The 21,386-nt window shown below is 42.5% G+C and overlaps 1 protein-coding gene across 2 annotated transcripts in view; it reads left to right on the top strand.

Moving 5' to 3' along the window:
• Positions 1 to 21,386, top strand: part of FCHO2 (FCH and mu domain containing endocytic adaptor 2) — a 505,609-nt gene that overhangs the window by 207,147 nt on the left and 277,076 nt on the right. For both annotated transcript variants that reach the window (XM_053701433.1, XM_053701434.1), the window contains exons 9-11: positions 6,561 to 6,605; positions 8,444 to 8,516; positions 9,948 to 9,972. In XM_053701433.1, the coding sequence (XP_053557408.1) occupies positions 6,561 to 6,605; positions 8,444 to 8,516; positions 9,948 to 9,972 (143 nt within the window). The remainder of the gene's footprint in view (positions 1 to 6,560; positions 6,606 to 8,443; positions 8,517 to 9,947; positions 9,973 to 21,386) is intronic.

Here is a 21,386-nt window from a genome sequence, read left to right as displayed (position 1 = left end):
CAGGAGCAAACTTAGAAATCGTTAAACACAGAATTTAAATAATTATCAACTTAGATATTAGGAGAACTAGACTCCTCAATACGTAAGGTTAACAATGCTTCTTTAAAAGAGAACGAAAATGTTCAATTTGAAAAAAGATTAGTCAATTACTATCTCTGATGCAGGATCCTCTGAGAGAAAGGAACCCTCATTAGCAGAAGATACTTAAGTATGCTGTCAGTCAGTACAAAATTGATTAAATCTATAACAAGTTTGGAAAGACATTTACTTTAATTGAAGGTGCAATAGCAGTCATAGCCTTTTTATGGCTGCAGCAGTAACATTTTTATAACTGCAGAACTTTTAGGTACCTTAAACTGAGAAAGTAAAAACAGTAAATGTAATTGTACACACAGAAATATTAGCAGCATATAATATGATAAAATAAATGCCCATAATTAAGCTGAGGGAATAAAATCAGCTTGACAATAACACACTTAGTTTTTGGTAGTATTGTGTTCAGGCATCTTGGTTTCTACAGTAACATCAGAGGCAGGATCAGTTTGACACCTCACAAAATGTAACAAAAAAGAAAAATAACATTTAGACACAATGTAACAGTTTCAGAAAATAGGAAAAATTCATGATAGAATTTTAATAGAAAAAATAAAATCAAAAGCAAGCATCATAGCTCTCTATAATAAAATGAAAGCAGCGAACAAAAGAGGGAGAGGCTTAATATTAAAAATTTAGGCTCCAAAAATGACGCAAAGATGACGCAAATGCAGAGAAAAAAAACTTTTGGCGCCAAAGCTAACACAATGAAATGATGCAACTCGCGTCATAACGGGAGCGACTTCACGGCAAAATAAAATTGTGTCAACAAAGATTCAAGAAATGATGCGACTCGCCTCACAACAGACCAAATTTTTCGGCAAAAATTTTCGCGCCAAGAATGACGCAACAAAAAACAGCATTTTGTGTCCTCGCGAGCCTAGTTTGCCCGCAAAAATTTTGAAAAACAAAGTCAAATTTGAAAAACTGAGGTAAGAAAAAAATGTATTTAAACTCCCCAAAACATAAATTCCATACTGAAACTGTTAGACTGCAAAAGGGAAATAAACAAAGACCTGACTCATGGCAAATATTAAGAGGAGGAGAGTCCACGGCTTTATTCATTACTTGTGGGAATTAAGAACCTGGCCACCAGGAGGAGGCAAAGACACCCCAGCCAAAGGCTTAAATATCTCCCCACTTCCCTCATCCCCCAGCCATTCTTTGCCTTTCGTCACAGGAGGTTGGCAGAGAAGTGTCGGAAGATTCGGAGTAGTCTCTTATGGAGGGTAGTACTCTTCGGAATGGCACTGGAGTTTTAAGTAGTCCTGTCAGCCTCTCAGTGAGAGCTTGGGGGAAAGTTAGAGTCCGGAGATGCAGGGAGAGTCTTTCTGCAAAACCATCCCGACTCATTCTAACGGCTCCATAAGCAATCAGTGTTGACGAGTTCTGCTGCCTGCTTTCTACACTCAAGTCCATGTCAGGAGCGATGCTACTACACTGTCACACTTGAGAGGCCGTAGTCCTGTTCCACGGCATAGATTCTGGTAAGATCGTTTCATTTTTTATACAAATAATGATAACGCAGAAGACACGGTCACAGTGTGATACCTTTATCTTTATAGAATCCCTTGATATTGTTTATTGTGTCATTGCTGCGATGTGTGTGAGATTAGGCTCTGGCAATGGGTGGACTTTTAGTTCTATTTGCGCCGCCAATTTGGAGCATTTTTCTCTAGTGCAGGGGCGGGCCTGCAAGGCATTTATTCTGACCATGTGTGGCCTAATTGACTTCCTCTGCTTGACCGGCGGTTGCAGGAGACAAAACCGTTTCTGTGGTCCGGGTCATAGGAGGTCGTGAGTGCCCCGGCCATTGGAGGTTATAAAGGTGCCATTTTTCATATAATATATCTCGTCCGTAATAAAGGCGCAAGCCATGGAGGACTCGGATGGATTGGAGGGTACTCTTTCTTTAACAAAGTCTCATACCTGTGTTTATTGCGAGGAGGTTCTGGTAGATCTGCCTGCTCAACTATGTTCCACATGCCTTGATAAAGTTACGACATCTAGAAAGAATAGGATGTCTAGTACTACTGAGCCGTCCACCTCTGAAGGTTCCCCGTCCCGTGAGGTGCGTTCCCTACATTAATCTCCAATTACACATGCAGCGCCCCAGGGCACAACCATTTCTCCTACGGGAGAGATCCGTTGGCCGCCAGATTTTGCGGATCAACTGCAAACGGCGGTGTCTAAGGTGATTAGTGCCTTACCACGTTCTGCTAAACGCAAGCGTAAGGTAAAATATGGCGATCCGACCCGGGGGTCATATACTAAAATGGATATTTCGGAAAGATTATCCTCTGACGAGGATGACTCCGACTCTTCGGAGGACATTCCTTCTGGGTCGAAGTCTGTGTCATCTAAAGCTCCGACTGTGTAGGATCCTGACTTTAGGTTTAGGATTGAAAATTTGCGCTTTTTGCTGAAGCAAGTGCTTGCTACCCTCGAGGTCCGGAACCAAAACTGCCGGAGGAACCTTTGATTCCTAAGCTTGATAAAGTATATGAGGACAGGGTGGTGCCTCAGACCTTCCCAGTTCCTGTTAAGATGGCTAACATTATTAAGAATGAATGGGAGAGATTAGGTTCTTTTTTTCCCCCTTCTTCCTTTAAGAAGCTGTTCCCCATCCCGGATTCTCAGCTCGAGCTATGGGGGACTGTCCCTAAGGTGGATGGTGCTATCTCTACACTCCTCTTGAGGATAGTTCGTCGTTTAAAGAGTCTACTGATAAAAAATTAAAAAACATGTTAAGAAAAATGTTTCAACACACGGGGTTTGTTTTTCCACCGGCAGCGGCGGTTGCTGCGGTAGCCAGAGCTGCGACATATCGGTGCGAATCTCTGTCGGACATGGTCGAGAGAGAGACTCCCCTCAACGAGATACAGGATAGAATTAAAGCTTTGAGGATCGCTAATTCTTTTGTTTGTGATGCCAATATGCAAATCATTCGCCTGAATGCTAAGGTATCAGGTTTTTCCGTACTAGCTCGCAGGGCTCTGTGGCTAAAGTCGTGGTCTGCGGACATGACCTCTAAGTCTAAACTGCTATCCTTTCCCTTTCAGGGAAAGATCCTGTTTGGTCCGGGATTGCACTCGATCATATCCACGGTTACAGGAGGCAAGGGCGCTTTCCTACCGCAGGATAAGAAGATTAAGCCTAAGGGATCTACTCTTCGTCCCTTTCGTGCGGACAAGGCCCAACGCTAGCAGCCCGCCGTGAAAGCGGATCAGTCCGAGGGCACTTGAAAGCTAGCTCAGTCTTAGAATAAGTCCAAGCAGAACAAGAAGCCTGCCGCCACAAAGTCAGCATGAAGGGGCTGCCCCCGACCAGTCACCGGACCAAGTAGGTGGCAGATTATCTCTCTTCTCAGTGGCCTGGTTGCAGGATGTTCAGGACCTTTGGGTTCTGAAGGTTATCACCCAGGGATACTGGATAGGGTTCAGATCTCATCCACCGAGGGGCAGATTCCTCCTTTCAAATCTGTCTTCCAGACCAGAAAAGAGAAATGCCTTTCTAGAATGTGTGAGAGATCTATCTTCTCTTGGAGTTATTGTACCAGTATCCCCAGCAGAATGGGGTTTAGGGTACTATTCAAACCTTTTTGTGGTCCCAAAGAAGGAAGGCATGTTCCGCCTGATTCAAGACCTAAAATGTTTAAACAAGTTTCTGGCTGTTCCATCGTTGAAAATGGAAACGATCAGATCTATTCTGCCCCTAGTGCAAGAGGGGCAGTTCATGAAGACAATAGACTTGAAGGATGCCTACCTTCGTGTGCCAATCCACAGGGATCACTTCAGGTTCCTGAGATTTGCGTTTCTGGACCAACATTTCCAGCTTGTGACCCTTCCCTTAGGTCTGGCGACGGCCCCGAGAGGCTTCTGGGGGTGCTACTTGCAGTAGCCAGATCCAGAGGCATTACTGTGGTGCCCTATCTGGACGGCCTAATCCAGGTGCCGTCGTTCAGTCTCTCAGAGGATCACTCAATGGCCCTTCTTCTTTTGCTCCAATCTCAAGGTTGGAAGATAAATTCAGGAAAGAGCTCCCTGATTCCCAGCAACAGGGGGTGGAGTTCCTGGGAACGATAATAGATTCTATATCCATGAGGATATTTCATACAGATTAGCGACGCAGGAAGATTGCGTCTACCTGTCTTACCCTTCAGTCCTCCTCCAGTCTCTCTGTGGCTCAGAGTATGGAGGTGATCGGGCTCATGGTATCCAGCATTGATGTCATTCCATTCGCCAGGTTCCATATAAGACCTCTTCAGTTGTGCATGTTGAGACAGTGGAACGGTGATCATACAGACCTATCCTAACACATTTCTCTGGATGATCAGACGAGGGACTCCCTCTCTTGGTGGATCCGTCCGGAACATCTGTCCCAAGGGACATCCTTCCTGAGACTGTCCTGGGAGATTGTGACCACGGACGCGGGTCTGGCAGGATGGGGAGCTGTTTGGGGTGCCAGGATGGCCCAGGGAGAGTGGTCTCGAGAGGAGTCTCTCCTCCCGATCAATATTCATGAACTTTGAGCAATCTACAATGCTCTGAAGGTGTGGCCTCCTTTGGGGTCGTTCAGCTTCATCAGGTTACAGATAGACAACATTACCTTGTGGCTTACAACAACCATGGGGGGGGGGGTGGAGAAGCTCCCTAGGAATGAGGGAGGTTTCTCAGATTTTGGAATGGGCAGAGTCCCACAGCTTTTCGTTCTCAGCAATCCACATTCTGGGTGTGGACAACTGGGAAGTGGATTTTCTCAGCAGGCAATCTTTCCATCTGGGGGAATGGTCTCTCCATCCCGAGGTGTTTGCAGAGATTTGTCTCACAGATGGGGGACGCCGGAGATAGATCTCATGGCGTCCAGACTCAATTGCAAGCTTCCCAGATACGGGTCACGGTCCAGGGATCCAAAGGCAGAGCTTATAGATGCCTTAGCGGTGTCTTGGGTGTTCAACCTAGTTTACATTTTTCCAACGTTGCCACTTCTACCCCGTGTAGTGGCCCGCATCAAGCCAGGCGCAAGCTTTGGCTATTCTGATTGCTCCATCGTGGCCGCGGAGGACGTGGTTTGCGAATCTGGTGGGGATGTCCATGGAGGTTACCCTGTTGCAGGGATCTGTTGATACAGGGTCCCTTTCAACATCAAATCTAGATTCTCTGAGGCTGTCTGCATGGAGATTGAATGCTTAGTCTTGGCCAGGAGAAGGTTTTCTGAGAGAGTGATGGATACTCTCGTTCAGGCCAGGAAGCCAGTCACTCGTCACATCTATCATAAGGTGTGGAAGAGCTACTTGTCCTGGTGTGAGAAGCATGGATATCCTTGACACAAGGTGAAGGTATCCAAGATTCTGTCCTTTCTCCAGGATGGTTTGGAGAAGGGGCTTGCCGCCAGTTCCTTGAAGGGACAGATTTTGGCATTATCTGTTTTGTTACACAAGAGGCTTCCTGAGCTTCCCGGATATTCAGTCTTTTGTTCAGGCCCTGTCTAGAATCAGGCCTGTTTTTAGACAGTCCGCTCCTCCTTGGAGCTTGAACTTGGTTTTGAGGGTGTTGCAGAGCGTTCCTTTTGAATCTATGCACTCTATTGACATTACAATTCTTTCCTGCAAAGTTCTCTTTCTGTTGGCTATTGCATCGCTGGCGGCCTTGCAATTTGAGCCTCCTTATTTGGTTTTTCACGCTGATAAGGCTGTTCTTCGAACTGGTTTGGGATTTCTTCCTAAAGTTGTGTCTAACCCTAATATCAATCAGGAAATAGTAGTTCCTTCTTTGTGTCCTAACCCCTCTTCTCCTAAGAAGAGTTTACTTCATAATTTGGACGTAGTTCGAGCCTTCAGGCTACAAAGGATTTCAGACAATCTACATCCCTCTTTTTGTGGTGGATGCAGGGATGGATCAGGTAAGCATAATTTATTTTAGTTAAAACTTTATAACATAAAGCGCGAAACTTAGCTGAGAGTGTCTTTAAAAATGATGCTTACCAGAAGACACCCATCCACATATAGCAGACAGCCAAACCAGTACTCAAAAATATCAGCAGAGGTAATGGTATAGGAGTATAACGTTGATCTGAAAAGAGAGGCAGGGGATGAATCCCTGCAAACGATTACAGAGAGCCTTTGAAAGGATTTCCAATGGGTGAAACCACTAAATCAACAGGCAATTTTGCGCTCGTGTGCAATCCCGCCCCCTGACCAAGCACAGCCAATCACGCATGGGCAGGAGCTGTCAATCTCCTCGGTCGGACTCGACCAAGGAGATTGAATTTCGCCGCAATAGAGGTGGCGTAGATGTTAGGGAAGCAGTGGTCTGGTGACCGCTGCTTGATAAATCACGGCGAGCAAGTTCTTGAGAGAACTTGCTGCCGTAGAGGCTTGATAAATCGAGCCCTTTGTGTATTTATTTAAGTAATTCTTTGCGATGTGGGGATAGAAATCTAAAGTTTATCTTTTATGTTTTATTTAGGTCCAATTGAATTTGAAGAGTGCAATGCTGCTAGTGCAGTGGAAGGTAAGTGGTTAATTTTGGTGCCGTCCTGATCTTGAGTCTGTTTTTCTTGAACTAAGATGTTATTTCATTATAAACTCAAGAAACGTACATGTAAATACAATGTACAACCCAGCAAGAATTACATTACTGATACATTTCCTAAACTATAGACAGTGCTGTTTACACCTAAACTTCATGAGATGTATATAGTAAGTGTGTATGGCTTTAGCTTCAAACATCAAAACTGATCTCGTTCACACCAAGTGGCAGTTTTTGGATCATGAGATATCTTAAAGAGACAGTCATAATCCCAGTAATAATCCCTTTATTACACATTCCCCAGTTTTGCATAACCATCACAGTTATATTAATACACTTTTTACCTCTGTGATTACCTTGTATCTAAGCCTATGCAGACTGCCCCCTTATTTCAGTTCTTTTGACACACTTGCATTTTAGGAGTGAGCACAATGTTATCTACGGTATATGGCACACATGAACTAGTGCTGTAAAAAAACTGTAAAAATGTACTGAGATAATAGGTGACCTTCAAGGGCTTAGAAAATAGCATATGAGCCTATCAAGGTTTAGCTTTCAACAAAGAATACCAAAGTAAATTTGATAATAGAAGTAAATTGGAAAATTGTTTAAAATTGCATGCCCTAAATAATTCATGAACGTTTAATTTTGACTAGACTGTCCCTTTAAAGGGACAGGAAATGTTAAGAAATAACTGTAATACATTCAATCCTTTGCAGCATGTACACAAGCTTCTCCTCAAGATGGGGGTGTACAGCCAATCAGATTCCACACTGACCTCCTCATAGACTAAGAGATAGAAAGGTCAAAAATGAAATGTGCATGGGTTCATTTCAATTTAAAATAGAAGCATTTTTGCAATATACTTACATTAGCAACAATGCTTCCGATAAGTTATTGCTGTTTTTCTGTACATATTTTGAGGGCCTATGCACCAGTATTTAAAGGGACACTCAAGTCAAAATAAAGCAGTTTTAAGACACTTTCCAATTAACTTCCATTATCAAACTTTGCACAGTCTTTTTATATCCACACTTTTTGGGGAACAAGATCATACTGAGCATATGCACAAGCTCACTCACAGGGTATACGTATACTAGTCTGTGATTGGCTGATGTCTAGCACATGATACAGTGAAAAAAACCTGTGAAAGGAAAAACAAATCTGCTTTTGTGAAATTTAGAGTGTTATTGCATTGTCTTGTTATTATACACTTGTCAGTTATGCAATTCTACTGCATTGAATGGTCCTTTAAACACAATACCTTCTCAGAGAAAGGCTCAGCAGTGACTTGAGTGACACAAATAACATCTTCAGTAGCAATACGCACTACTGCCGCCTCTCTGAGCAGGCATAGTGTATGAATACTGGTGCACAGGATATGTGTGTATGCTGCTGGACAAACAGTAATTACTTTTACTAGAATCATTTTTGCTAATTGAAGTATATTGCGACAATACTTATATTTCAAATTGAAATGCACTCATGCACATTTCATGTTTGACCTTTCTATCCCTTTAATGTAGGGTGTGCTCCAGTACAGAAATAAGTAGTGAACCGCATGCACACAGCTTAAAATACATTTTCTTTCATTAACTGTCCCTTTAATTGTTTAATATTGAAGGTAATAAATATATGAACTTGAGAAGGTAGATATCATTTTTGGCAGCTAAAATGTTTTCTTATAGGATGCATTTTTAATTTGATGTCAGAAAAGTTTACCAAACTCGTGGATGGCACTTGTTTAAATGAATTTCCTCTAAGCGACATAAATGCACTTTATTTGTGACACTGGAACATTTTGTTGTTTTTCTTTTAAGGGATGAAACCAAGAAAACGTAAGACTTTTGGTTTACCTGGAATAATAAAAAAGGAAAAGGATACAGAATCTGTGTAAGCATCTATCAAAGTTAGAGTCATTTTTGAATCTTTTAGAATTCTAGAATGGCATTGTCTTTTGTAGTGTAAGATTTTAGTCATTGCATGATTCACTTTAGCTTAACTATTTCTTAACCTGTGAGAGAACTGACATATTGTAATACCTTCAGTATGTTTGTGCATACCCCCTTAAAGCGTCAGTAAAGTCAAAATTAATCTGAATTTCAAACAACTTTAGTTTTCTTCTTCTATCTAATTTGCTTTGATCACTTAGTATCCTTTGTTGAATATGTAAGTTGGCTCAAATGACCTCAGGAGCATGCATGTGTTTTAAGGCAGCTGTGTTTGTAGCTCTGTATAACATATAAATTCTATTTTCAAACACTGTTGCCATAGATTGCTTATAGACACATGCACACTCCTGAGGTCCTATGAGACTAGTTACATATAAACTACAACAAAACATACTTAGATAACAAAGAAAATGAAATAATATAAGTAAATTGCAAAAATGTTTAAAATTACCTGCTCTGTCTGAATCATGAAAGTTTAATTTAGACTTTACTGTGCTTTTAATACAAAACAAATGAACTAGGCTTTTTCACTAACAATGGGTTAGCATGTTTTGTTTTGTTTTTTGTTTAATTTTTAAATGTAAAGGAGGCATTTTAATTTACATTTCTTGGTGTGGGAGTTGGAAGACAGGTTGTTGTTGTTCTCAAATAAAACTTTTTCTTTTCCATGCTTTTGGGGAGTGTTACTGTCAACAACCAATAGCACTATAGAAAGTGTCATCACTAGGGACAGGTTGCTCACTGGTTGACTTGTGCACAAAAAGCGCTGCCTATTAATTTCAAAATCAACTTAGAGTTTTAACTTAAATGTCTAGTGTGAAAAACTGTTTATATGTATGTTAGTGTGTTTTTAGGTACCTTTTAAAGGGACCTAATACTTATTTGCTAAATCACTTGAAACTATGTAAAAAAGGAAAACAATAGTAAGTGCTCCGTGAACAATTATCCTTCAGCTACTGTCTAACTGCAGTTTGAAAAGCAGTGCTGAGGCCATGCTTTGCTTTACTGTGATCTCATGCTATTTTACTTAAATCTCGTGAGATTTCATAGTAAACTGCCCTAAACTGAGGAGGAAAATAAAATGATCCCTGCTCCCTTGCAGGTCCCGGGACTAGCATTCTGATTTAAAGTCCCTTTACAGTGGGAAAAGGCTACCTTTTTTACATAGTGATGTTCAGGTGATATTTTTTTTTTGTTAACTTTTTACAGCTGTGCTGCATCATTTTCAAGTGCTTCAACATTTGGGTATCATGTCCCTTTAAAATACATCATATACTTAAACTATTGTTCTCTCTTATGATTTTTTTTCCCCAACATGGATCTCTTGCTTTATTGGCATTATTTTCATATCTGGATTATTTTCATCCTGCAGGGAGTGTGCAGATACTGATTCTGTTGTAAGTACTTCTATATTTAAAAATTGCCATCCCTTTTTGGGGGGTGGGCAGTGTGCAGTAACTGTTTGGGAAGTGTATTCTAAAACTAAGCAGCTGTTTTTATTTGAATAATTTCATGCTATAACTTTAATACATTAACATTTTATAAGTGGAACAGTAACGTGCTGTTTATTGTTATTGGTTTGTTGTCTTCAAAACAAATTGATCTCTTAAAGTGATTGTCAATCCTAGCGTTTGTGAAAGGCTAGGCTTTACTATTGGAACAAATAAAGGGGACATTCAGTCATTAAGTATAAAATACTTCATGCAGAAAGTTCCTTTATTTTTTTCAAGCATTCGCCGCACTGAGCTGCTCAGGCAATAGCTGTATATTCCAGCAGGCGCCAAGCCGGATTTCCTGCACGGCTATTGGCTAAGGGGTAAAAACGTCACCTCTCAACAAAACAGCTTTCTGCCGTGGGCTGCCTGAGCAGCTCAGTGCGGCGAGCACTTGAAACAAATAAAGGAACTTTCAGCATGAAGTATTTTCTTCTTAAAAGGGAAGAGTCCACAGCTGCATTCATTACTTTTGGGAAATACAGAACCTAGTCACCAGGAGGAGGCAAAGACAACCCAGCCAAAGGCTCAAATACCTCTCCCTCATCCCCCAGTCATTCTTTGCCTTTTGTCACAGGAGGTTGGCAGAGAAGTGTCAGAAGTTCGAGTTAGTCTCTCATGGAGAGTAGTACTCTTCACAATAGGACTGGAATTTTACGTAATCCTGTCAGCCTCTCAGTGAGAGCATGGATGAAAGTTAGAGTCCGGAGATGCAGGGGGAGTTCTCTACCTACCTTCACTCAAGTCCATGTCAGAAGGGAGGCTACTATCTGTCACACTTGAAGGGCCATGTTCCTGTTCCATGGCGTAGATTCCGGTAAGATTGTTTCATTTTATTTCGATATGTGAATGTAATGTTAATTAAACAAGGTAGGGTCCCAGTGGGACTCCTTTTATCTTGATAAGGAATCGTGGGTTAATATCTCCTGAGGGGGGTTATTGAACAGACTTTTAATCATGTTTGTATTATGGTTCTATCTGCAATTGTGTAGCTATACTTAGGCTCACGGCCTTATGGAACATAAGGGCCTTCTTTTGGTGACACAATCTTTCCAGATTGCACGCCCTTTTCGTGACTGGCACAGTATAACTCATGACGGGTGCGGTTACTTTGTTTTTCACTTCCGTATGCTGACTGTGCCCCAGCCATTGGGGGTGTTAAAGGGTGCCAGTTGTTTTTTTTTCATTTTTGTAATCCCAAGATTATGGAGGATTCTGATATGCGCGACACGGATGCCTCCGATCCGGAGGTTGTGTCTTGTGATAAATATGAAATGGCCCGGGTAATCAATGCCTATCAGTTATGTTTCGATTCCCGTTCTAGAGTGCTCTCTTCTCCTGAAGCAGGGAGCTTAGAGTGTGTTGAGCCATCTGCCTCCAAGGTTTCCATGACCCGTGAAGCAAGTGCCCCAGTCCATTTCCCGGCTACGCAAGCAGGTGTCCCTATGGCCTTTACTCTTTCTCCGGAGGTTGGCTTGTTTTCTCTAGAGGTTACGGCACGGTTCCGCATGGCCATTTCTATGGCGCTAAATCATTTATAACTCCCAAGTGAAGTATTTTTAAGATACTGCCTGTGTTCCGTTAAACAGGGTCTCATTGTCGTCGTCATTCACCTTGGGTGTTCACCCGATGGGTGCTGCCTTCTTTTAATTTTTATCCGGATGGATGTGTTTGTTTTTTTCTTAAGCTCATGTCTGTTAGATTTTCGTTTTATGAACTTTCTTCTCTGGAACGATAGTTGCGATTTAGGTCACATGGGCACTTCCTGGGAGGTTGCGCACTTGTTGAATATTAGAATTATATTTTTTTCTAGTTCATTTATCGATCCTTCTGGACAAATTTTCTTGGACCTTGGGCAGTTCTAGAGTGTCCATATGCCAGGCAGGTACTGGTCGGATACTTATTCGGCTGTTACCAGGGTTCATGTCACCCTTGTGGTGCTGATAATCCTGCTGGATTCTGAAATGTCTCTTGGCCTTTTCTATGGACTTTGGGTTCGGATCCTATCGAAGTATGAGGCATGTTGTTTAAATACAACCCCTCCGTATGGAGGGTTATGAGTGCCACTCTAGGTTGGTTTTTGCAGACATCATCATGGTTCTTCAGGTCCCTGGGGACTCCGGACCGTTTTTCCATTTTTTGAAGTTGGGATATGTGTGTGACCTATGTGGTCTGGTATGCCGAGTGGTTAATGATTCACATTTTCACTCGAGGTTCCTCCGGACGCTGACTCTTAGCCTTTAAGGATTTTATTGCGGTGGCGGAGTTTCCTTCCTTCCCGCCTTCAGTGGTCATATGGTCTGGATGCGCGGGCATGTTCTTTCTCTGCTCAGAGTTGTGTTACTCTAAGAGTTGATGTGCAGGGGTTCCCTGCCTTCTGTGGGGAGCTGAGAAGCTCCAGCATTTGTCTGCTTAAAGAAGATTTTGGAAGGTAGACCCTTCAAGGATCTCTGACTGTTGTCTCATTACCCTTGGTTTGACCATGGTCTTGACGTTCAGGTGTTTTTCCGTCCTCGTTGCAACTCTAGTCTTGGAGCTTGTCATTAAAAGACAAGGTCGGTTACGGAGGGCCGCCCTTCTGGGGTCGGATAGTTGACCATTTTTTCTCGATGCTCTGTTAGGGTCTTTGTGGGCGTTGTTTTAAGTTTGATTCTCTTGGACCGGGAAGTAGCTCAGTTGGGTAAATGCCCCAACTACAAAAGAAGGCCTGTTTAAAGGTTCCAAGGTCACAGGTTTGAATCCCTACTGGGCCGACTCCGCCCTTCATTCCTCCGAGGTCGATGAAATAAGTACCATTAAATTACTTTAAATATGGTGAGAAAGGTACAGGGTTCTCATTCGTCTTTGGGTGTTAGTTGCTACCCTGCCTGTGTGTGTGTACACGTATTAACGCTTGCCTACGAGATTTCTTTGAGATCCAGGTGTCCTGGGTGCTGAATCTTAGACCTTTAAGGAAGTCCTTTGTGACTGTTGTTTGAGGCTATTGCTAGATCGCCAAGTCTACGGACTTTAAAGGTACGTTCCTCCTTGTAGGAGGCAGCTTAGGGTTCCTCTGGAAGTTGGATTTTCGATTGATTCCTTTTTTGAGGACCCTGACCTGGGTCCGTGTCTCTCCTTGGATGGACGGGTCGATATCACACTAGATGTTTGTGGTCCCGCGGGCCTCTCTCCGTAGAGGCTGGGGCTCTGTGAGAGATGCCTATGGTTTTGTGGCTTAGGCTTTAGGTCCTCTTGATGGTTCCCTACTGGTCTTCTGGCGCATTTACGCTGTTCCTGTTGACTCCAGGTATCCCTCCTGGGTTGGGATATGGCCGTGGGGTATCTCCTCTATTTTAAGGTGGGTTTAACTTGGTATTTGGAGTGACCTGTGGGTCCTTGTTTTCTTGTCTTGTGAGGGTTTTTCCCTTCTTGTGTACCGGAATCCTGGAAGGAGAGTTGTGATGTAGTGTCTGGTTCCTCCATTCCTGCAGCGGGAGGCTGAGGGTTTGATCCCTATGGGACTCCTGCTGTATGTTGGATTCTGATCTATAGATGCTGAGGATCTGAGGGCCTTCTTCCCTTGGGAAGTGTTCCTTGTTTTTAGAGGAGACAGCTGACTCATGGTAACATACCGTTTGTAGTAATGGTCTGCGGTCTAACCGGGGGCCATTGTTCCTACATTGATCCTTCCTTTCTCTTCCGGAAGTCTAGGACTCTTATCTTTGGTTTTGACTAGCCTTTGGGCTAGGACCATTATCCTAGAGGGTAGATTGTGGTCGGTTACTCTATACGGGTTGACAGTTTTCTCTCCTTTGTGGGACGTCTTGGATGTCCTCCTCCTTTTCCACTGACGTTTGGTGCTGGGAGGGGACGTTCCTTGGAGGTCGATATTCGGAGGGCTGTGAGCCCTTGGAAGCTTTGCAGTTGAATCCAGCTTCAGCTATTGCACTTTGAGGGTGTATCCAGCCACAGCTAATTGCACTTTGACTGGGTGTTTGCAAGATTTTAAACCCTTTTCGGTGTTTGTATTTAGCAACGGTGAGTCGGCTTTCTACCTGGAAGCTGGTCATTGGGAGTTCCTGTTCAGACGGTTGGTGTTCTTTTTTGAGAACTCTTTCCTAGCTGCTGGGATAGTTATCCTTTTTCTGTTGTCTCTGCTGTCTAACTTGCGGATCTAGATCTAATATGAGGCAACGGGGAGCTCATGGTTTTCCTTGAGTACCTTTGGGTATGATACAGGGTTAGGGATGTGAGGGTGTTCCTTGAGTCCTTTTTAGGACATGTTTCCCTGCGTATGCATCTCTTTTTCTCCGGTCCTTGTGTTTCTCGGGTGTTCATCTCCCTGGGCGTTGCTATTGTATGACAACCATGGGTTGTTCTATGTTCTACAGAGTGGAATGATCCTTTGGATCTTTCGTGAGAATCTGTGCTCCTGTTTTGGGGGCAGATATCGGTCTTTGTCTTGGCCGGGTACCTTCATGGGAGTCGTGATCTGCTGACTCCTCAGAGGTCGTTTTGGGCTTTAGTTGGTTTAGTTCGGCTTTGCCGGCGGTGTAACTAATGTACAGTTAACTGGGCTTTGGGTTTTCACCCGTGTCGTCTATATTTTTTAGGGTGTCGAGTATCAGGCTCTGGTGCCTTTCGAAGGGGCTGCCTTTTGTACCCACCCGTTGCTGCATTCAGTGTCCTCTAGCTTGGGTATTATTTTCCCAAACGTAATGAATGCAGCAGTGGATTCTTCCCTTTTTAGAAGAAAAACATAAATTATGCTTACCTGATAATTTCATTTTTTTCTCAAGGGAGCTCCCGTCCGTGCTTTATCTATGAGGCAGCTGTATGTTTTTGTTCTTTTGGCACCTTTTTTCACCTTGATATTTCTCCTACTGTTCCTTGTTCCCTTGGCAGAATGACTGGGGGATGAGGGAAGTGGGGGAGGTATTTGAGCCTTTGGCTGGGGTGTCTTTCCCTCCTCCTGGTGGCCAGGTTCTGTATTTCCCAAAAGTAATGAATGCAGCTGTGGGCTCTTCCCTTCAGAAGAAAAGGAAATTATCAGGTAAGCATAATTAGTTTTTTTACTTCATGACTGAAAGTCCCCTTTATTTGTTCCAATGGTCAATGGTTTCACAAACACTAGGATTGACAATGACTTTAAAACCCCTTTAAATTAGATGCCTTATTTGCAATATGTTACTTAAAGTGCTAGTAAACATTTTAATAACAAAATGCATATTTTAAATTATCCAACAAGCGTGTAATACTAATGTGAATCTTAGTGCTGTTAACAATTTGTGAAAGCGTTACTGTACTTTTTTTTTTTTTTAAGATAGTGGAAAAATGACATGCTCGTTACAGCATGTAAATGTATCGCTAGTGACCCTGTAATTTTGTATTTAAACCCTACAAAGGTTTTAAGCACACAGTTAAAATACTGCTCAGGAGCCACAGAGGATTGATGGACCCAAGTGGAACCTGCTGGTGACCTAATCAGCAGTGATAGTTGCATGTCACCCCACACTTATTCCCAAATTCCTGGTGGCCAAGTGGACCAGGATGTGGGGGACATAACCAAGCCTTGGAAACCAGGAAGTGGCAGGCAGCTGCTTAGAACATAAGTGAGCTGGATGAAGTGGGTTAAGTATTTAAACCCCTCAATCTCAACTCCCGTAAGTCCTAGAAGCCCCTTAAAGACCAAGAGGCAATCTCCTGTCTTGTGGGTATAATGTTTAAGCATACATTTATAAAATTAAAGTAAAAAAACCCCACATGTCCCCACGTTATTTGCAGGCTGGGGATCTGTAGGCACTTATAAAAGGTCATTAAAAAGGCCTAAATACCCCCTAGCCTCTTGTTTTAACACCAAGGAGACCCTCTTTAAAATAAAGCCAGTATAAAGGTTTTTATAGTAAATATCCAAAAAAGGAAATGCTGAGACTTATGGCGTACTTTGTAGCGATGTATATTAGGCTGTGCCTTGTAACAATGCAGAGGTCATACACAGGATTTCCTGACGTGTTTCGCGCATGCGTACATGCGATTCATCAGATACTTTGATAGTCAGGTAATCACTGTAGTAATTGTGGCTTGTATAAATGTATAGAGACTCATTGGAACCCCTTCGTGAACATCAAAGTTATATACATATTTCGAAAGGGACTTTTTTACATGTGGATATCACAATTTTTTCCAACTTTGTTAAAATTTTAATTAAAATATAAAATAGTTTTTTTTTTTTTTTTTTACACATTTTGTTGCCGAGTTCTCATGTGCCATGATTTATGCATAAAATAATAGCATAATGTGAATCTGCTTGGTCTGCTGAAAAACCCCCAATATATATAATATGTGCAATCTTGCAGCTGCATTGTGGGACTATCACTACTGATTGGGTCACCGGACACTTTTGTTCGGGGCCAGACATTCTCTGTAGCGCCCATGCTTTTTTTTTTTTTATTGTATGTGGGTTGCTAGTGATAAAATTATATTTCTCCTGTTAAGTGTAGTCAGTCCACGGGTCATCCATTACTTATGGAATATATCTCTTCCTAACAGGAAACTGCAAGAGAATTACCCAGCAGAGCTGCTATATAGCTCCTCCCCTCACCTATCATACTCAGTCATTCTCTTGCAGCCTAACTAAAAAGGAAGCTGTGAGAGATCTGTGGTGTTTTTTTTTTTTTTTTTTTAAACTTAGTTTATTTCTACAATCAAAAGTTTATTTTTAAATGGCACCGGAGTGTGCTGTTTATTCTCAGGCAGCATTAGAAGAAGAATCTGCCAGGGTTTTTTTCTATGGTCTTAGCAGACGTAACTAAGATCCACTGGCTGTTTCTCATCTGAGGAGTGAGGTAACTTCAGAGAAGGGGAATAGCATGCAGGGCTCCCCTGCAACAAATGAGGTATGTGCAGTAATTTATTTTCTGAGGAATGGAATTGACTGAGAAAATACTGCTGTAAAGTAAGTTCAGCCTTAAATGCAGTGATAGCGACTGGTATCAGGCTGATGTGTGTGTGTGTGTACACTGAATGTATTTTTCTAAGGAATGGAATTGACTCTGAAAATACTGTTAATACTGAAATAATGTATGAGCCTTAACTGCAGTAAAAACGACTGGTAGCAGGCTTATTATAATAATACATAACTTTCAAATGTATGTTTAAAACGTTTACTGGCTTGTTAATCGTTTTTGTGAGGTACTTGGTGATAAAACTTATTAGGGCATGATTTTTACCACATGGCCATTTTTGTTTTCTGCATAGAAACAGTTTCTGAGCTTCCCCACTGTTGTAATATGAGTGGGAGGGGCCTATTTTAGCGTTTTTTTGCGCAGTAAAAATTCAGTCACAATCTGTCTACTTCATCCTCCATGATCCAGATCGTCTCTAGAGAGCTCAGGGGTCTTCAAAATCCATTTTGAGGGAGGTAATCAGGCACAGCAGTCCTGTGACAGTGTAGGCCAGGTTATTAAAACTTCTAAATGCTTGCTGTGTCCTTCACTCCATTCCACACCCGTCAGTAGCTCAGTGCATGGAAGTAATCGGCTTAATGGTAGCGGCAATGGACATAGTACCATTTGCGCGCCTGCAATTGTGCATGCTAAGTCAGTGGAACGGGGATTACTCAGATTTGTCCCCCCTACTAAATCTGGATCAAGAGACCAGAGATTCTCTTCTATGGTGGCTTTCTCGGCCACATCTGTCCAAGGGGATGACCTTTCGCAGGCCAGATTGGACGATTGTAACAACAGACGCCAGCCTTCTAGGCTGGGGAGCAGTCTGGAATTCCCTGAAAGCTCAGGGATTATGGACTCAGGAGGAGAAACTCCTCCCAATAAATATTCTGGAGTTAAGAGCAATATTCAATGCTCTCCTAGCTTGGCCTCAGTTAGCAACTCTGAGGTTCATCAGATTTCAGTCGGACAACATCACGACTGTGGCTTACATCAACCATCAAGGGGGAACCAGAAGTTCCCTAGCGATGTTGAAAGTCTCAAAGATAATTCGCTGGGCAGAGTCTCACTCTTGCCACCTGTCAGCGATCTACATCCCAGGCGTGGAGAACTGGGAGGCGGATTTTCTAAGTCACCAGACTTTTCATCCGGGGGAGTGGGAGCTTCATCCGGAGGTCTTTGCTCAACTGATTCGTCGTTGGGGCAAACCAGATCTGGATCTCATGGCGTCTCGTCAGAACGCCAAGCTTCCTTGTTACGGATCCAGGTCCAGGGACCCGGGAGCGGTGCTGATAGATGCTCTGACAGCCCCTTGGGTCTTCAACATGGCTTATGTGTTTCCACCATTCCCGATGCTTCCTCGTTTGATTGCCAAGATCAAACAGGAGAGAGCTTTGGTGATTCTGATAGCGCCTGCGTGGCCACGCAGGACCTGGTATGCAGACCTAGTGGACATGTCGTCCTGTCCACCGTGGTCTCTGCCTCTGAGACAGGACCTTCTAATTCAGGGTCCTTTCAAACATCCAAATCTAATTTCTCTGAGGCTGACTGCATGGAGATTGAACGCTTGATTCTATCAAAGCGTGGCTTCTCAGAGTCGGTTATTGATACCTTAATACAGGCTAGGAAGCCTGTTACCAGAAAAATTTACCATAAGATATGGCGTAAATATTTACATTGGTGCGAATCCAAGAGTTACTCATGGAGTAAGGTTAGGATTCCTAGGATATTGTCCTTTCTACAAGAGGGTTTAGAAAAGGGCTTATCTACTAGTTCGTTAAAGGGACAGATTTCTGCTCTGTCTATTCTTCTACACAAACGTCTGGCTGAAGTTCCAGACGTTCAGGCTTTCTGTCAGGCTTTAACTAGGATTAAGCCTGTGTTTAAGTCTGTTGCTCCGCCGTGGAGCTTAAACTTAGTTCTTAATGTTCTTCAAGGCTTTCCATTTGAACCCCTTCATTCCATTGATATCAAGCTGTTATCTTGGAAAGTTCTGTTTTTGATGGCTATTTCCTCGGCTCGAAGAGTCTCTGAGTTATCTGCCTTACATTGTGATTCTCCTTATCTGATTTTTCATTCAGACAAGGTAGTCCTGCGTACTAAACCTGGGTTCTTACCTAAGGTAGTTACTAACAGGAATATCAATCAAGAGATTGTTGTTCCATCTCTGTGTCCTAACCCTTCTTCAAAGAAGGAACGACTTTTGCATAATCTGGACGTAGTCCGTGCCCTGAAATTCTATTTGCAGGCAACTAAGGATTTTCGTCAAACTTCTTCCCTGTTTGTCGTTTACTCTGGACAGAGGAGAGGTCAAAAGGCTTCGGCTACCTCTCTCTCTTTTTGGCTTCGTAGCATAATACGCTTAGCCTATGAGACTGCTGGACAGCAGCCTCCTGAAAGAATTACAGCTCATTCTACTAGAGCTGTGGCTTCCACCTGGGCCTTTAAAAATGAGGCCTCTGTTGAACAGATTTGGAAGGCTGCGACTTGGTCTTCGCTTCACACTTTTTCAAAATTTTACAAATTTGACACTTTTGCTTCGTCGGAGGCTATTTTTTGGGAGAAAGGTACTTCAGGCAGTGGTTCCTTCTGTTTAATGTTCCTGCCTTGTCCCTCCCTTCATCCGTGTACTTTAGCTTTGGTATTGGTATTCCATAAGTAATGGATGACCCGTGGACTGACTACACTTAACAGGAGAAAACATAATTTATGCTTACCTGATAAATTCCTTTCTCCTGTAGTGTAGTCAGTCCACGGCCCGCCCTGTTTTTACGGCAGGTCTAAATTTTAATTAAACTCCAGTCACCACTGTACCCTATGGTTCCTCCTTTCTCGTCTGCTTTGGTCGAATGACTGAGTATGATAGGTGAGGGGAGGAGCTATATAGCAGCTCTGCTGGGTAATTCTCTTGCAGTTTCCTGTTAGGAAGAGATATATTCCATAAGTAATGGATGACCCGTGGACTGACTACACTACAGGAGAAAGGAATTTATCAGGTAAGCATAAATTATGTTTTTTTTTTACTATAATGGCCTTTAAATCAGCAAGCTCCTGTCAGCCGCCTCAGTGTTCATTTGCAGTCAAAGCAAATGCTACTGTTTAATACCAACACTGTATATCTGATGTGCAGTACAATTTGCATAGGCTGCACCACACACTTTGCTAGGGGTTGGCCGGCAGGAGATTGAGGCTCATTTAAAGGTAAAAAAATGTGTTTTATTAGATTCACGTTAGCGCTATGTCCTTATTGCATAGTTTTAAAATATGCATTTTCTTATGAGATTGTTTATTATCACTTTAAAAAGAAAATGTATTAGATTCTTGGCCTTTGTATGCAGTATGTGGTTGCTCCACCATGATTGGTAGAGGTATGCTCTTTCATTTTTTTCATAACAGTATCAATAGGAAAAAAAACTAAATTTCTTCAACATTGGTGTGTCCGGTCCACGACGTCATCCTTACTTGTGGGAATATCTCTTCCCCAACAGGAAATGGCAAAGAGTCCCAGCAAAGCTGGCCACATAGTCCCTTCTAGGCTCCGCCCACCCCAGTCATTCTCTTTGCCGTTGCACAGGCAACATCTCCACGGAGATGGTTAAGAGTATGTGGTGTTTAGTTGTAGTTTTTTATTCTACTATCAAGAGTTTGTTATTTTAAAATAGTGCTGGTATGTACTATTTACTCTGAAACAGAAAGAGATGAAGAATTCTGTTTGTGAGAGGAAGATGATTTTAGCAGACAGTAACTAAAATCCTTTGCTGTTTCCACATAGGACTGTTGAGATGAAGTAACTTCAGTTGGGGGAAACAGTTAGCAGACCTTTCTGCTTAAGGTATGACTAGCCACATTTCTAACAAGACTGTGTAATGCTGGAAGGCTGTCATGCTATAAAACTGGTTGACACTTTTTATGGGCAAAATCGATTGCTTTATTTGGGCATTTTATACATGTTTATGCTGGTATTTCACATTTATAAACTTGGGGAACGTTTTTTAACGTCAGGCACTATGTTAGACACCTTTTCCAGTCAGGAAGGGCCTTCCCAGTTGTAGGCTGAGCCTCATTTTCGCGCCATTACTGCGCAGTTGTTTTTGAGAGCAAGACATGCAGATGCATGTGTGAGGACCTGAAAATAGTTGGAAAAGTTCCTAGAAGGCGTCATTTGGTATCGTATTCCCCTCTGGGTTTGGTAGAGTCGCAGCAGAGGCTGTAGCTGGGACTGTAGAGGGGTTAAAACTGTAACCGGCTCCGTTTTCGTTATTTTAAGGGTTAAAGCTCTGAAAATTGGTGTGCAATACTTTTAATGCTTTAAGACACTGTGGTGAAAATTTGGTAAATTTTGAACAATTCCTTAATATTTTTTCACATATTCAGTAATAAAGTGTGCTCTGT

Source organism: Bombina bombina, chromosome 2 (assembly GCF_027579735.1).
Source record: "Bombina bombina isolate aBomBom1 chromosome 2, aBomBom1.pri, whole genome shotgun sequence".
NCBI lineage: Eukaryota > Metazoa > Chordata > Amphibia > Anura > Bombinatoridae > Bombina > Bombina bombina.
This window is presented reverse-complemented; position numbering and strand designations above follow the sequence as displayed.